At 60.1% G+C, this 16,431-nt stretch overlaps 1 protein-coding gene across 3 annotated transcripts in view; it reads left to right on the forward strand.

Annotated features, from left to right (window-relative positions):
* The window catches only part of CACNA1I (calcium voltage-gated channel subunit alpha1 I), a 117,195-nt gene that overhangs the window by 89,318 nt on the left and 11,446 nt on the right, over positions 1–16,431 (forward strand). For all 3 annotated transcript variants that reach the window (XM_004279506.3, XM_049693894.1, XM_049693895.1), the window contains 14 exons: positions 219–701; positions 1,071–1,171; positions 1,888–2,011; positions 2,279–2,347; positions 2,870–3,054; positions 3,508–3,634; positions 4,943–5,068; positions 7,450–7,539; positions 8,869–9,061; positions 9,596–9,747; positions 10,993–11,102; positions 11,702–11,835; positions 12,532–12,602; positions 15,772–15,850. In XM_004279506.3, the coding sequence (XP_004279554.1) occupies positions 219–701; positions 1,071–1,171; positions 1,888–2,011; positions 2,279–2,347; positions 2,870–3,054; positions 3,508–3,634; positions 4,943–5,068; positions 7,450–7,539; positions 8,869–9,061; positions 9,596–9,747; positions 10,993–11,102; positions 11,702–11,835; positions 12,532–12,602; positions 15,772–15,850 (2,044 nt within the window). The remainder of the gene's footprint in view (positions 1–218; positions 702–1,070; positions 1,172–1,887; positions 2,012–2,278; positions 2,348–2,869; positions 3,055–3,507; positions 3,635–4,942; positions 5,069–7,449; positions 7,540–8,868; positions 9,062–9,595; positions 9,748–10,992; positions 11,103–11,701; positions 11,836–12,531; positions 12,603–15,771; positions 15,851–16,431) is intronic.

Genomic DNA, 16,431 nt, shown 5'->3' on the forward strand with positions numbered 1-16,431 from the left:
GGAGGGACATAGCCACACAGTGGAGGTGCCCATGTGTCTGTAGATGTGGATGGAGTGAGAGGCAGAGCAAGGAGAGGACCTCTGGGGTCTAGCCCCTTCTGTCACCCACTGGCCAGGTGGGCAGCCCTCTTTGGGCCTCAGCGGGTGTGCAGGCTCCCTTCAGTCACAACCGTGGGTGTGTGTGGTGGCGCTGACCGGAGCCCCGGGCTTCCTCCCAGTCCAGCTCTCGGAGCTCCTATCACGGGCCGTGGGGCCGCAGTGGGGCCTGGGCCAGCCGTCGCTCCAGCTGGAACAGCCTCAAGCACAAGCCCCCATCGGCGGAGCACGAGTCCCTGCTCTCGGCGGCAGAGCGCAGCAGCGGCGCCCGGGCCTGCGAAGGTGCCCGGGAGGAGGGGCCGCTGCGGGCCGCGCCCCCGCACGCCCTGCACGCCCCGCACGCCCACCAAGCGCAGCATGGTCCCCACCTGGCGCACCGTCACTGCCACCACCGCCGGACGCTGTCCCTCGACACCAGAGATTCGGTGGACCTGGCCGAGCTGGTGCCCGCCGTGGGCACCCACCCACGGACTGCCTGGAGGGCGGCAGGCCCAGCCCCCGGGCACGAGGACTGCAATGGCAGGATGCCCAGCATCGCCAAGGACGTCTTCACCAAGATGGACGACCGCCGGGATCCCGGGGAGGACGAAGAGGAGATGGACTACGTGAGTGTGCGAGGCTCTGGGGGCCACGGAGGGTACCACGAGGAGGTCAGCTGGGATGCAACGGGGAGTGGTCGAGGGGTGGCGTTGGAGTGGGAGGGACCGACAGGGGTCCCGCCTAAGGGGGACCCTGGCCATGGGGAGAGGGCTTCAGGTGGGTGAAGAGGGGGCGGGGCCGGAACACCTCTGAGCTGGGCCCGCCCCTGGGAGAGAAGCCCTCCCTGACCGCCCTGGGTGGGGTGAGGGTTCTGGTCTTGCTGGGAGAGTTCGGAGGTCATCCAGTGGCCCCACTTTGCTGGATGGTCAGGGTGGGTGGATATGAGCGGCTCTGGGCAGCGCTGACCCGCCAGCACCCCGTCCTCCCCTTGCCAGACTCTGTGCTTCCGCGTCCGCAAGATGATTGACGTCTACAAGCCTGACTGGTGCGAAGTCCGCGAGGACTGGTCTGTCTACCTCTTCTCCCCCGAGAACAGGTGGGCAGGGCCAGGCTCAGGGTGGCGTTAGAGTAGGGGGTTGACAGGTTTGGGAGGGAGAGATTTCTGGCAAGCCAAGCAGGGCCATTGGCAGGGCGCGGTGGGGAGGTGGGGGGCGGGCCTTCCCGGCCCTGTAGTGGGGGGTCTGCTGGGGAGGAAGGGGTTCGTGTGGGGGCTTTCCTGGGCATCTCCTCTAGTCTAGGCCATCCTGTGCTGGGCACCAGGTTGGATAAATCTTCCGGTAACCTGGGGTGCTTCCATCTGGAGGGGGGCATCCGAAGGCTTCCTGGGGGAGGAGGCCTTTGTGCTGGGCTTTGGAGGCAGACAGCGTTCTGTAGATGAAGAAGGGGTGGTAAGGAGGGGGAGGCTGGTCCAGGTGGAGGGAGCAGCCCGAGGGAAGGCCTGGGGGCAGAAGCTGAGGCTATCAGACAATGTGTCCATGCAGCCGGAGGACAAGGCTTAGAGATTCGGACCGGTGTTTGGAAAGCTTTGCCAGGGCTAGGCAGGTGCCAGGAGCTTGCAGTGTGGTCAGCAGAGGTGGCTTCAGGTGGGCATCCTGAGCAGAGACCTAAAGCCGCCCCCTGTTGTGTGGCCAGAGAAAAGAAGGGTCAGCTTCCTCCAGGCCACCCTGGTTCTCATGTGTTCCTGGGGCCTTCCTCCTGGCCAGGGTAAGGGGCAAACTGACACTCACGTGGCCCCCTGCCCACCCTGCCCAGGTTCCGCGTCCTGTGTCAGACCATCATCGCCCACAAGCTCTTCGACTATGTCGTCCTGGCCTTCATCTTCCTCAACTGCATCACCATCGCCCTGGAGCGGCCCCAGATTGAGGCCGGCAGCACCGTGAGTGGCTGGGGCTTTCGGGCGGTGGAAGGAGCGCGGCAGAGGGACAGGTCCCCAGGGCCTGCTGAGGGACAGCATGCTGGGCTGGGAGGGTTGGAGAGCCCAGCGAGACCGGGTGCCATGGAGGGGGATGTGGCCGGGAGCTTGCCTCTGGAGAGGGGCTGCCTCCTTGGACTGTGAAGCGGCGGCCTCTCCTGGGTGCCCCTCGGCTGAAGGCAGACCAATCCCGGGAGACCCTGGATCCATGGCATCTCCTGGTTCTTTCAGGAACGCATCTTCCTCACTGTGTCCAACTACATCTTCACAGCCATCTTTGTGGGCGAGATGACACTGAAGGTACCTGGCTTCACCTGGGACCTCTCCTCCCCCTGGCCCAGCCCCGCTCCGCTTGTCACTCACTCACCTGCCCCTCAACAGCATTCCACAGGTGGCCTTGGAGGCTCACCCCCACTTGGTCCCAGCCACTGGGTTGGGCTCCTAGGACTGGGGAAGGCGGGATGCGGTCAGCTTCGTGCCCGCTGCCCAGGAGCTCACAACCCATTTCCAGTGTCGTGGAGGTACCTGCTGGAGGTGCAGGGCACAGTGGTAGGGTTCTGTCTAGGATGCTTCCCAGAGCACATGGCTTCAGATTGGGTTAACCAGATGTGCAGGGAGAAGGGAATGGGGTGCTTCAGGGAGTAGCTCCCTGGGTAGAGGGAGACCTATAGCCCGCCTTCAGAGGGGGCGGCAGGGCACGTGTCCGCTCCAGCCCACTGCTCCCGGCTCTCCCACGCCTACCTGGCTCTGCCCCTCTCCCATCTGATCTCGCTCCACCCTCCCGAGGAGTCTGGCTGACCCCGCCCCTCGCCCCTCCCCCAGGTGGTCTCGCTGGGCCTGTACTTCGGTGAGCAGGCGTACCTGCGCAGCAGCTGGAATGTGCTGGATGGCTTCCTTGTCTTCGTGTCAATCATCGACATTGTGGTGTCCCTGGCCTCGGCCGGGGGAGCCAAGATCCTGGGGGTCCTCCGGGTCCTGAGGCTGCTGCGCACCCTGCGACCCCTGCGGTGAGGACCCTCGCACCCGAGGATGGGGGCACCCTGCACTGTCCAAGGACGCCCCCAGGGTCTAAGTGAACCCCTCGGTCTGGCCACCCACACCCACTCAGTCCTCCATAGCCTGTGCCCAGCACCAGCTGAGCAGGGCCAGGGTCACACCTGTGGGCCCCGCTCCTGGGGGAGGAGCCTGGAGCAGGTGCTGGAAGGCGGGGCTGAAGGTGGCCCCCAGGGCTGCTACCCACTCCCTGTGTGTCCTTCGTGGCTCACTGCCATCTCTGGGCGTTAATATCTAGAGGAGGGTGTGGTGTGGATCCCAAGGGGTTGGGGTGAAAGCACAGTGCCTTGCTGTTCATGTAGATCTGGAGCCTGGGAGCCTCTGCTCTGGTGATTCTGGGCCTAGCAGGGGTTGTCTTCAGGCCTGGCTGACGGCTGACGGTACCCTCGACCCCTTCTTGCCTGCAGTGTCATCAGCCGGGCGCCTGGCCTGAAGCTGGTGGTGGAGACGCTCATCTCTTCCCTCAAGCCCATCGGCAACATCGTCCTCATCTGCTGTGCCTTCTTCATCATCTTCGGCATCCTGGGGGTGCAGGTGAGGGGCACCCGGGCTGGGCAGGGCATGGGGTGGGCTCTGCAGTCGGGGAAGAGGCTCCACACTCCTGCCCAGCTCTCCAGACCTTGTGCCAGGTGGCCCTGGTGGAGCAGCCATGGTCCCTGCCAGCAGTTAGCTCCCATTCCAGGGAGGGAGACAGACACGGTCCAAATGGCTGACTGCAAGGCAGGCTGGGTAAATGGCAGCCCAGGGGTGGGCTGGGGACAGTGGGGAAAACGCCTGAAGGAGGTGGCCTTGGCACTGGGCCTTGAAAGACAGGAGGTTTGGGCAGGTCACGGCGGGGGGGAAGGTGTGTCAGGGGCAGATGGGCAACGTGTGGGGAGGCGGGACCAAGCAGGGCACGTGTGGAGAGAGAGCCCCGGGGCTACGGCTGGCATGGAGAGATGAGCCGGGCCGTGTGGGGAGAGACCTGGAATGGCAGCTAAGGAGCTGGGGCTTGGCTCCTCTGGGGTAGGGGTCATGGAGGGTCTCTGACCCAGGCAGGGCCTTGAGCTGACTCAGATTTGGGGTTGGGGCCCAGCCCGGGTGTAGAATGAGGCCTCAGGGGGGGACAGCGAGTAGTGGGGCAGATAACAGAGTGTGTGCTGGGGGTGGCAGAGTGACCTGGGCCTTCTGCGGTCTGAGCTGCTGCTGAGACCCTATTTCTTGAGGGTCTGAACCCTGTGCTGAGGCCCCCAGGCTCCCCACCTGGTCCTGTGTTTGGGGCTGTAGGTTTGGAGGAACCCCGTGCACAGGTGTCCTTTGGGGTTGCTGAGAGATTCACAGCGTGGCCTCCTGGGAAGAACGGGCTTGGTGTGGACCCTGTGTGGACAGTGGCCTTGTCCCTTCCAGGCAGTTGACATGGAGAGGGCTTGGGTCCCTAGAGAGGGTCCCTTTACGTCTCTCTGTCTCTCGGGGATGTACAGGCAACTTTCTCGCGTGGAGTCACTGCCCGAATCCCCAGTGTGGGTACTGGTGTCTGATCTCTGGGGTCTGTGGAAGAGTAAGAATCAGACAGACCAGGGTGTGAAGCTTGGCTCTGCTCCTTCTTAAACCTCAAACGACTTTGGGAAAATCTCCTGACACCACTGGGCCTCAGTTTCCTCACTCGTGAGATGGGATGCGAGCAGCCCCGCTTCCTGCTGGGGGACTTGGAGAGACGGTGGGATGGAGTGGTTGGCTCAGGCCGTACAAGGAGGAAGTGACCCCGAGGGGCGGGGCCCTCTTCTGATTTGCACTCCCCCCCCCACCCCCTGGGAGCACTGGCAAGATGGTCACTAACCCTGTGACCCGTGTCCCTGCCCCCAGCTCTTCAAGGGCAAGTTCTACCACTGTCTGGGCATAGACACCCGCAACATCACCAACCGCTCCGACTGCGTGGCCGCCAACTACCGCTGGGTCCACCACAAGTACAACTTCGACAATCTGGGCCAGGTGAGTGCCCCCTTCTGCTCTTGACCGGACCCATCCCCGGTGGCTGGGGTGACAGCTCTTTGGTGCCGACAGCCCTGGGATTACAGACCAGGCTCCAGTCCCCCCCTGCCAGGGCTTCTGCTTTGCGAGCCTTGATTTCCTTTTCTGCAGAATGGGTAGGGGTAGAACTCACTTGGCAGGTAGCGTGAGGCTGAGGGACCGTGAATACAGAGTGTCCAACAGGTGCCTGGCATTTAGGAAGTGCTTTAGTGGACATTGGTTCCTGGCCCCCACCCCCTGCCCGGGGGGGGTGCCCAGACAGTCATTTTTGGAGTCAGCCAGACCAGGTGTGAATCCTGGCTCTGCCACTTACTGTAGGTGTGGCCTCTCTGAGCCTCAGTTTCCCTGTTGGTAAAATGGGAATGTTACAGGCCACCATACAGGCTGTGGCAGAGACTAAAGTGTATCAAGCTTCTGGCCCAGGGTGGGTTTCTTCTCCCATCACCCATCTCCTCTGGTCCCTGCTCCAGCTGGCAGGCAGGCCCCTGCCCAGTTCCTGCTTTGCCCTTGGTCCCCTCTCCTGGGGGCCTTCCAGGCTCGGCCATCTGAGTCGTGTCCCAGATGAGAGCCCCCTGCTGGCTGCCTCCAAAGAGCTCCCCCCACCCCCAAACTGCTCCTGTTTCTTGAGGGCCCACCTAGGTGACTGGGTATGACCAGCCTGGGAGTGCCTTCCCCAGTTCACACAGGAAGGGAGCAAGGATCCAACTCTGGGTGGCCCAGGGCCCGGGCCTCTCTGCTGAGGACCGTCCAACTGTATCCACGGAAGCGCTCATCCCCAGGGATTCCACTCCCCGGGGCCCCTGGGAAAGGAGCTGTGGGGCCTCAGAGGGGCAGTGAGTGGCCGGGAAACGGGGTCAGGAACTGGGTCCCAGTGACCCCACCCCTCCAGATTCTCCAGAAGTAATACATTTTCAAGTTCTTAACAACTCAGTGGTTGGTAAGACAATGTTTTATTTTTTTAATTTAAAAGATTTTTATTTTGTTCTAAGTGTTAATTATTCATTTGGCCGCCCCACACAGTATGTGGGATCTTAGTTCCCCGACCAAGGATCGAACACGCGCCCCCTGAATTGGAAACGCGGAGTCTTAACCACTGGACTGCCAGGGAAGTCCCGAGACAATGTTTTAAAAGAGATGTTCCAGGAGCTGAGGGAAAGCCACTGGGGGCCCTTTATGATCGTGCTCCTGACTCCCTGACCTCAGCGCCAGGCCCAGGCCGGGCCGCTACGGAGCATCCCCAGCTCTTTCCCGTTCTGGGCATGCTTGATGCCAGGCTGATGCCCGGGGACCCCTGAGTAGGGTGTTCTCAGCCTGCAGAGCCACGTGGGAGGTTACGGCATGGCCTGAAACCTTGGATTCCTTGTGGGGCCATTTATCAGCTGTGTGTCCTCAGGCCAGTATTGACCCTCTCTGTGCTTCAGTGCCCTCATCTGTAAATTGGGATCAGTGACAGCTGGTCTGTGATTCCAAGGTCCCAGGCCGTCTGTACTTCAGGCCTCTGTGATCCAGGGGCTCACGGGGACATTTGCCCCTTGGTGTGTGAGGGCTCCGTGTACCTCCCTGGCAGGGAGGGCTCCCTCTTTGTTCCCTGCCCTGCCCTCCTCCTGGGCCTGAGCCCTTTCCGGGCAGCCCTCAGCACCATTCCCGCCTGGAAGGGAAGAGGATGGGTCTGTGCCCTGGGTGGGCCGGAAGGAGGGGCCAGTTCAGGGCAGGAGACCTATCCTGAGGATGCTTCGGCCTGCCGTCTGTGTAGGAGCCTTGGCTGGCTGTCTCCTGGGCATCACCTCTGTTTCTAAAATCTGTTAGTTGGAGCAATTATTGCCATTTACAGGCGAAGAAGCCGGGGCCCAGAGACATTAAGTCACACAGCCAGTGAGTGGCCGAGCTTGGGCTGGTCCTGATTTCTCTCACGAGCTCCTGTTTTCAGGTGCCAGAGGCAAGCTTGGCGTGATGGTGGCAGGGTCCCACATGTTTGTCAGGAACCTTCCAGTTTAAAGTCTCCGCTGACCCTCCCAGCCAGCATGGCAGGCAGTCACTGAAGTGTTAGCGCCATTCCGTGGGTGAGAGGAAAAGGCCTCGTGAATTTTCTTGTGCAGTTAATTTCAGAGCTGAGACTGGAACCCAGGACTCCCGGCCCAGTCTCACTCTCTTGCAGCAGTGCCTGCAGGGCTTATGGCAGGCCCACAGGGCACCCTCAGAAAAGGTTTGTTGGTTGAGGACACAGCTCTGCCCTGGACTTGGGGAAGGTCTTGTCCCTCTGCCTCCCAGAGCTATGGAGGGGGCAGACGCAGCCCGAGCTGCCCGCGCCCATTGCCCCTGTACCCTTTCCTCCCGGGTTCCAGGCCCTGATGTCCCTCTTTGTGCTGGCCTCCAAGGACGGCTGGGTGAACATCATGTACAATGGACTGGACGCTGTTGCTGTGGACCAGCAGGTGGGCGTGGCTGGGCCAGGTCCGGCCCGGGCAGTCGGGGAGGGACACGGTGTCTTTGGGGCCCCGGGGTCTGAAGCTGGGGTTTCCCACTGTCAGCCACAGCCCGTCCCTCCTCGTCCTGGCCTGCACCCTGCCCCACGAGGGCCGCTCCCTGGCTGGTGTAAGTCACTGCTCTGTCTGCCTCGCTCTGTGCAGGACGAGCACTGCGAGCTGGCCCCGCCAGGAGGGCTGCAGAGCCCGTGTGTGGAGAACTGAGGGTGTGGGAGGAGGCGGCTGGCGCGGGGAAGCAGGGTGGGAAGGTCAGGAAGACCTGCGCACGCCTCCGGGGGTGGAGCGTAGCTGAGCGCAGTGGGTGTCAGTGAAGGGGTTAGAGCGAGGTGAGCTTGCGGGAGCTCCCCGGGGCTGCCGGGTGAGGATGGATTTAGGAGTGGGAGGGTGGAAGGGGTCAGGGAGGAGGCTGGGCCCGAGAGGAGGCCTGAGCCCTCGCTCCCAAGATCCCCCTGAGAGTGGGGATCCCCTCTGGGGCTAGGCTGGGACTTTAGGTAAGACACGCGGCTGACCAGGGTTGGCAGTGTCATAGCTGTGGGGGTCACGGGAGAAGGAGCAGGGAGATGCTCTTGGTCACGACAGGGCCCATTCAGTGAAGGAATCGGGGCTGGGGGCAGCGCCTAGGCCTATAAGCAGGCTCGGGCTCTTGGCCTCTCGGGCCTCACCCCGTAGACTCTAGAGCTGGAGGTAGAGGTGGGACTTGGGGATGTGGGGGGAATAGAGCACGTGGAGACATCCTCCTCCACTTTTTAGTCTGTACCCTCCTGCCTGCCACCCCTACCAACACACACACACGCACACACACACACACGCACACACACAGACTCCATCAGGGTTGCGCTCTCTCCTCTGCTGGCTGCTTTGCTTCCTGCCTTGTTTCTAGATGGATGAATAAATGGGTGAATGGTTGGATAAATGGACGGATGGTGAGTGGATGGATGGGTAGATGGAGGAATGAGTGTATGGATGGAGAGGTGGGTGGGTGGGTAAATGGACGGATGATGAGTGGAAGGATGAATAAGTGGATGGGGGACGGATGGATGGTGGGTGAGAGGAAGAAGACAGATGGCGGGGAAGGGGAGGGCTCTCTTTGCTGAGCACCATACTTGTGCCAAGCAGGGTGGGCACTTCCTACCTCTGCCTCCTTCAAATCTCCCAGCTGCCCAGGAGGCTGCTGCCGGTGCCCCCACCGCACGGAGGCTCGGCGAGGTGGGGCGCGCCCCGCACGGTGGGCCCCCCGGTGCCCGAGCAGCCTCCCTCAGCCCCATCTGGTCCCCGCAGCCGGTGCCCAACCACAACCCCTGGATGCTGCTCTACTTCATCTCCTTCCTGCTCATCGTCAGCTTCTTCGTGCTCAACATGTTCGTGGGCGTCGTGGTGGAGAACTTCCACAAGTGCCGGCAGCACCAGGAGGCCGAGGAGGCCCGGCGGCGCGAGGAGAAGCGGCTGCGGCGCCTGGAGAAGAAACGCCGGAGTGAGTGGGTGACGCGGGGGGCGGGGCTCAGGGGCCAAGGCCGGGGCGTGACCCCAGCCACTGGGCCTTTGCAGCCAGAAGGGAACAGAGAATATGGCCTCCAGGCCCCTGGCCTTGCCCTTCCCCCAGCATCCACCTGTCCAGGTGACCTGACTCCTCTCGGTGTCCGCCCGGAGTCTGATGGTGACCCCACTGCCCACCTGCACGAGACCCTGGCAGCTCAGTCCAGGAAGAGGGCAAGGGCAGAGCCTTGATGCCCCGCCCCCAGCAGACCGGACCCCCCACGTGGGCACGATGGGGAGAATCAGCGCCCTCTCTGCCACCTTCCCTCACGTCCTACCCCTTTCCCTCAAGGCGCCCTGGCTTGGGGGAAGAGACCTAACTCTGATTCCCAGGGCCTGGGGCAGACTGGCACCTCTCCCCCTGGCTTCCTCCTGCCCCTCCACCTCGCGCTCCGTGTGCTCTGCCTCCACCGTGGCCCCAACCCTCTGTGGTCTGTGCCGCTCTCCCCCTGCCGCCCCACACCCCCTGCAGAGGCCCAGCGGCTGCCCTACTATGCCACCTACTGTCCCACACGGCTGCTCATCCACTCCATGTGCACCAGCCACTACCTGGACATCTTCATCACCTGCATCATCTGCCTCAACGTGGTCACCATGTCCCTGGAGCACTACAACCAGCCCACGGTGAGCCTGGCCCGGCCTCTGGCCCGAGGCCACGTGGTGGGGCTGGGTCCTCAGCAAGACCCCACCCCAGGGGCTGAACCGTCCCCCCTGGGGGTCCTGTGCTCAGGAGGCGCAGGGCCTGGCAGGACAGAGGAGTGAGAGGGAGAGCTCACTCGGTCCTGGTGAGCGGGGTGGGGCGGGGGGGAGGGCAGGAGGGATGGCATTTGGACCCAGCCTTGAACATGGGTGACGGTAGCTGTGGTATGTTCAGTGTGACTCTGCAGGGCACACTGCAGATATTAACTCTCTGATCCTCACAGCAATCCTAAGGTGTGTCTGGGGGAGGCTTTTGTAGATGAGGAAACCGAGGCTCAGAGAGATAAAATGTGCTCAAGTTACTCAGCCAGTGAGCAGTGGAGGCAGGACTGGAGCTTTGATTTGCATTCAGGGCCTGCCAGCTGGCTCCACCACTACGGGGCATGTGGAGGCTGGGGGAGGGGCAGGACCGCTGGGGGCAAACACTGCGGTAGGAGAGGTGACCAGTTCCCAGCTAGTTGCAGGCAGTGTGCGTGAGCGACACGTGAGGGGTACGTAGGGGCAAATCTTCTTAAAGACTTACTGGAGTGGGGGAAGGAGGGGAGAGCAGAGCCTTCAGATGAAGAATTAGTATCTTATTTTAAATGGTAGGAGAGGAATATTATAAGTGCAGGGAAAAGGAAGGCAACCACTGGTGGAATGGAACAGTAATTGTAGAACTTCTAAATTAACATGAAAAAATAGAATAATAATAGTTCACATTTACCAAGTATTTATTCTGTCCGGTGTTGGGCTATTACCTCATTTAATTTTTATAGCAACTTTCTGAGGGGGGTGCTATTATCATCCCCAATTCATAGATCAGAAAACTAAGTCCCAGAGAGGTCAAGTGACTTGCCAAGTTTACACAGTGAATAAGGAGTAAGTGCTGAGTCTGGATTCAGCTCTAGGCAGTCTGGTTCTTAACCACAACCCTTAACCATTACCCCATACTGCCTCCATAGAGTGGCAATTGGACCAAGCCAGCAGAAATAAGGAAAAGAAAACAGCAATGTAATGTAAATCGTACACATTAAGTAAGGTGGAAAGCATGAACGTAGATACGTAAATCATTGCATTAAATGTGAATGGAGTAAATTTTCCCCTTAAAAGGCAGAGATTTTCTAGCTGGATTAAGGTGGGGGACAGGTCATGGGGCCTGGATCATGCTTCTCTTTGCTGCCCCTGCAGTCTCTGGAGACAGCCCTCAAGTACTGCAACTACATGTTCACCACTGTCTTTGTGCTGGAGGCTGTGCTGAAGCTGGTGGCATTTGGTCTGAGGCGCTTCTTCAAGGACCGGTGAGCAGCTGGGCTGGGGCAGCAGAGAGTGGGCTGCAGGATGGGGAAGCAGTCCTGACCTCTGGGGAAGCCTGGAGCAGCTGGAGGAGGGGAACCAATAAGTGTCTGGCCACTGATGGCCAGGGACCCCAGGTGTGTGCTGCCTACAGCCCTGATGGGTGCAGGGCATTCTGCCAAGCCCTCCTCAGCTCATCTCTTGTGGGTCTTCCATACCCCACAGGCAGAGCAGGCCATATCTCATGCTAGTCCTTTTCAGAGGGAACACATTGGGCTCAGAGAGGTTGATGGACTAGCCCAAGGCCACACAGGGGGAGCATCTGGCTCAAGATTCAGACCTAGAAGTCAGAGCCCATTCCTCTTTCCCCACAGAGGCCAGAGATGTTCATTTAGCCTGGTCAGCCTCTTGCTTGAGGGATCAGAGGCTGTGGGGGGCAGAGAAGGAGCTGGAACCATTGGGATCTGGAGGGGCTGTTAGGGATCCCCTTGGGCCACGGCAGGAGGGTGGAGAGCTGGGAAGTTCCTCCCAGCTGGGGCGTATCTAACCTCGAGTGCCCCTCACCCTGCTTCTCACTCCTGACCTCCTCTGCCCGGCCGCGAAGGTGGAACCAGCTGGACCTGGCCATCGTGCTGCTGTCGGTGATGGGCATCACGCTGGAGGAGATCGAGATCAACGCGGCGCTGCCCATCAACCCCACCATCATCCGCATCATGAGGGTCCTGCGCATCGCCCGGGGTGAGGGACCCGTGGGGGAGGGCTGCGGGGCAGCACGGGCCTCCTGCTGAGCAGGGGAACAGGAGCCAGGAGGAGCCCATACTTGACACACACTCAACCAACCGTCCCGTGGGCACACACGCACCCTTGTCCTGACAGCTCTGTACTGCACCCTGCACACCCCCTCCATATAACACCCTGGTCCTTGTGGTCCAGTCTCAGGTTCGGTTGAAAGGAACCCAGTGCAGCTGGGAAGACACTGGGTCCTCACCAGCATTTCTCCAGCACTGCCTGGGACGCGCTGTCCTTGAAATCCTCTTCCTTCTCCCAGAAGCCTCCCTTTCTCCCCAAGGCTGTCCTCACACTTCTTTCAAAAGCCTCCTGCCTCAATGCTCACCCTTCCACCTGCCCTGCATGTTGCCCCCAGATTCTGAAGTGGTGAGGGGGCAGGTGGAGAAACTCAGCAGTAATACTGGGGCCCTCTCCAGCCAGAGGGAAAGGGAGAGACCCCAGGGCCACTCACGCGTCGGTCATTGTGGCCTCACTGCCCTGTTCAGCTGAACCCACGTGCTTGTAGTACGGCATCGCAGAGCTGTCGTCCTTGATTTCACGTTCCTCCACTTTCTCACTCTCCTGCATTCACACACGAGCACATACGTGCACACGCCTGTCCCCACTGGCCCGGGCTGAGTGGGCCGGGCTGGGTGTCGCCCACAGTGCTGAAGCTGCTGAAGATGGCCACGGGGATGCGGGCCCTGCTGGACACCGTGGTGCAAGCTCTGCCCCAGGTAAGAGCTGCTCCTGTGGCCCCTCTCTGGGGCCCTGGGGCGCATGGGCCCTGACTTCCCTTCTCTCCAGAGCTGCCCGGAGCCAGGGCAGAGTCCCACCTCCAGAGAAGCAAATGTGAGCCAGGGGCTGTGAGATGGGCGGGGTCCCCTCTGCTTCTTTTTCCCTGACTCGCCAAGCGCTTGCCCACGCCTGCTGTGTACCGGACCCTGGGCTGCCGCTGAGCGCCCATGTTCTGCCCTGAGGAGTCATCAGCCTGGAGGGGAAGACAGAGGCCTCAGGGCGGTGTGGGGAGAGGCCCTCACACTGGGGAATCAGGGAAGGCGTCAGGGCACTTTGAGCTTGACTTTGTAAGGTGGCTTGGTAGGAGAGGTGGTGATGTGGATGGAGAGGTGACAGATATGACATTCTAGGAGGGGACAGCATGAAACCCTGACCTGGGTGAGAACCCTGGGAAGTTAGGAAAGCCCCCCACATTGGTGACCGGAGGGGAGATGGGTCAGGGCCACAGAGGGTGCATCTTTCGTCCTCCTCGGAATTCTGCAGTCCCAGCTCCCCCTCCCCTCAGTGTGGTCTCACCTCACTCTGAGGTGAACCTCATATGCATTCATTTATTCATTATGACTCACCTAGTCTTAAGGAACTTTAAGTGTCTTAAAGTAAAAGGCACGGATACAGCATGCTAAAAATGAGGATAAAAGATTAACAGCCCAGGGCAGGTGAAAGCAAAGCTAACCCTCTCAGGAACCTGGGCTAGGGATGTTAATGAGTTCCGTTCTTGAGTTTGGTGTGAGCTTCCCAGCAGCCTAGCTGCAAAGGGAAAGTGACACGGCTTACAGCAGGTCTGGGTGGAAAGCAAGGGCCTTCGTTCAGAGAGCTGTGGTCTTTCCTAACATGAAATCCCTTCAGAGGAATTTGTCTCATGGGAGATGGGGGGTGAGTGCTGGGCTGGGGGGTTAGGGTGTAGACAGGAAGTGGGTTGGAGCCCAGACTCAAGCCCTTTTGACCTGTGGTCAAAGCCTCATCCCGGTGAGAGCCTGGGTGTGTGACTCAATCTCTCGTGCCTTGGTTTTCTTGCCTGTGAAATGGGGGATGGTATCAGCGCTGACCTCAAAGGCGTGTTGTGAGGTTTAAAATGGTTAAAGCTTAAAAAGCCCTGAACGGTGCCTGGATCACAGGAAGTGCCAGGTAAGCGGATGGAAACGGGGGTGGCGAGTGTGCCCCCAGCCTGCCTGGCCTCCTTGCCCCTTCCCCTACCCCTTTCCCCTTGTTCTGACCCCTGGCCATGCTAGGGTGGCTCCCAGGCCAGCACTGAGTTGGCATAGGGCACGTGGAGATGCCTAGGAGGTCCCAGCCTCGAGTAGGAGACACGTGACAGTAATTATACTTTAAGAGATGCGTGTGCCAAGAACCATGCGGTATTGGGGTGAGGGGCTTACCCCTCAGCATCTGCTAGCTGACCCTGGACATTTCCTCGGTTCTGTGTAAAGTGATATGAAAATGAAACTTCAGCCCCATCCTTCCAGGCTTTGCCTCAGGCACTCAGAGGGAGGAGGCATCAGGGAAGGCTTCTCAGAGGAGGTGACCCATGATCTGGGTATTGGGGGTGGGGAGGAGGCATTTAACAGGCAAAGACAGAGAGAGGGTCTTCCCTGCAGAGGAAACAGAATATGCAAATGGGGTCTGTTTTCTGTGTGGTTGGAGTCGGGGTGGAGAATCAGGCTGGGAGGGGGTCCGCAGGGCTGGATCACACAGGGCTTAGATGTCAAGACAGCAAGCCTGGGCTTTGTCCTGTGGGCAATGAGAGCCACGGGAGGGTCTGGATAAGGGAGGCCTCAAGCAGAGCTGCCTTTAAGAAGGTTGCTCTGGTGACTGTGAGGAGAATGGATTGAGGGAGAGGCTGGAGGGAGGGAGGCCGTTGAGGAGGCTGCTGTAGCCGTGCAGACTCGGAGATGCTGAGGGCAGGGAAGAGGGGGAGCTGGTAGGAAAGGTGAGGTTGAAGAAATGCTGACCTGGGCCCGCACAGGGTGGGAAGCTGCGCTGAGGCTCAGGCCCTGCCGGATTCCTTCCGGCAGTCGGGGCCTCACATCTGGCGTCAGAGGTACTCAATGAGTGCTTGTTTCATTAATGAATGAGAATCATTTAATTAGACACTGTTGGTGTGATTGTAGCACAGATTGGAAGGAAACCCTTGTCTGCAGCAGAGAAGCATTAAGAGTCTGTGATTAACGTGGTTTATTTTTCAGCAATTAACGCAGACATCCTCGGGTTCTATTCACGCGGGTCTTCTGAGGGTTCTTAGAGATACTTCATTTCTAGGGCAGGAACGTTTTTGACCCTTATCTCATCCATAACACGAATTAAAGGCGGTCTCTGGACTATGGATAGATTTGAAATAGGTTTGGAATCTGCGATGTTTTTCTCCCACAGGAGCTGTGGGATGGGGGTGGCTGCGTTTGCAGGAGGCTTCTGGGGCCCCCAGTCTTGCATGATTCCTATGTTCACTCCGCTCTGTGGCCGGGGCCCATGCTGGCCTGAGGAAGCAGATCCGAATTAATCCAGCCATGTCTCTGCTCTCAAGGACTTCCCAGACTGGCAGAGACAGTGACAGGGACACACCAGTTACTCTCATGCTGTCAGACTGCATCCTGGTCTGCCTGAAGGAATCCAGGCAGGCTTCGTGGAGGAGGTGGCATTATTGCTGCACCTTCCTTTCCTCTCTCTCTCCATTCATCTGTGGGATGGTACTAACCACACACAGGTGTAGCGACTGTGTGCATGGACCCTGGGGCCAGCCTGCTGGGCTTGATCCCAGTCCTACCACTTATTAGCGATGTGGCCTGGGCAAGTACTTCACCTCTCAGTACATCTGTTTCTTCACCTGAAGAATGGGGGTAAAAGAGAGTTCATAGATCCCTGTGTGCAGTAATGAACGTCGAGTGCTTGAAACTGGGCCTCTCACAGCAAAGGCTCCACACGTGTTTTATTATTGTCCTGTGCTCTGTGCCGGACCTGGCCTGCCCTCCAGGAGGTCGTGCAGGGGTGGCAGACACGGACACAGAGCCTGGTGAAATGTTACAGCTGCCCCGACCCTCAGGCTGGTCCTTTGCCTGGAGCCTGCCGCCCGCCACCTCCCCAGGCCCTGCCCAGTCCCACCTGCTGTCCCCACAGGTGGGCAACCTGGGCCTCCTCTTCATGCTGCTCTTCTTCATCTACGCTGCCCTGGGAGTGGAGCTCTTCGGGAAGCTGGGTGCGTGACGCCTGAAGCAGGCCTGGGCTTGGGGGCTTCGTGGAACAGGTCTGGTGGAGGGCCTCGGCAGGGGTGGGGAGGCCTGAGACACAGTCCCCCACCAGACTGTCCCGTCAAGGTCTTTGTATTGGGGAGATGCCCCCAGAGCAGGCCTGGGGGGGGATGGATGGGCGACCCTCAGCCATCCACGTGCCCCTCTCAGTGTGAATAGCAGCTTTTGAGAGACGCTAGCCTGGGTCCACAGGCACACCCAGGCCTGTGCAGCGGACCGCCGACTTGGGGCCCCCCAACTGTCTGGCCTCTCAGGGATGCCTCTTCCGGCTTCACCTGCCGGTGCCCATCCAGAGCCAGTGCCGCCCCAGCAGGCAGAGTGGCCAGGGCACAGACCAAGGGCAACACAGCCCACATCCAGCCCAGCCCTGCACAGGGCTGGCTCCAGAAAGTGGGGCTCCCTTGGGCATTGGCCCTTACCCACCCCATCGTCTCTCTCAGGAATTGATACCTGGGTGGAGGGAGGAGCCAGGCTCACCGGAATTTGAGTCCCAGCTTGTGTGGCACCTCCTTGAGCCTCAGTTTCTCCA

This window comes from Orcinus orca, chromosome 11 (genome assembly GCF_937001465.1).
Source record: "Orcinus orca chromosome 11, mOrcOrc1.1, whole genome shotgun sequence".
NCBI classification, from domain to species: Eukaryota; Metazoa; Chordata; class Mammalia; order Artiodactyla; family Delphinidae; genus Orcinus; species Orcinus orca.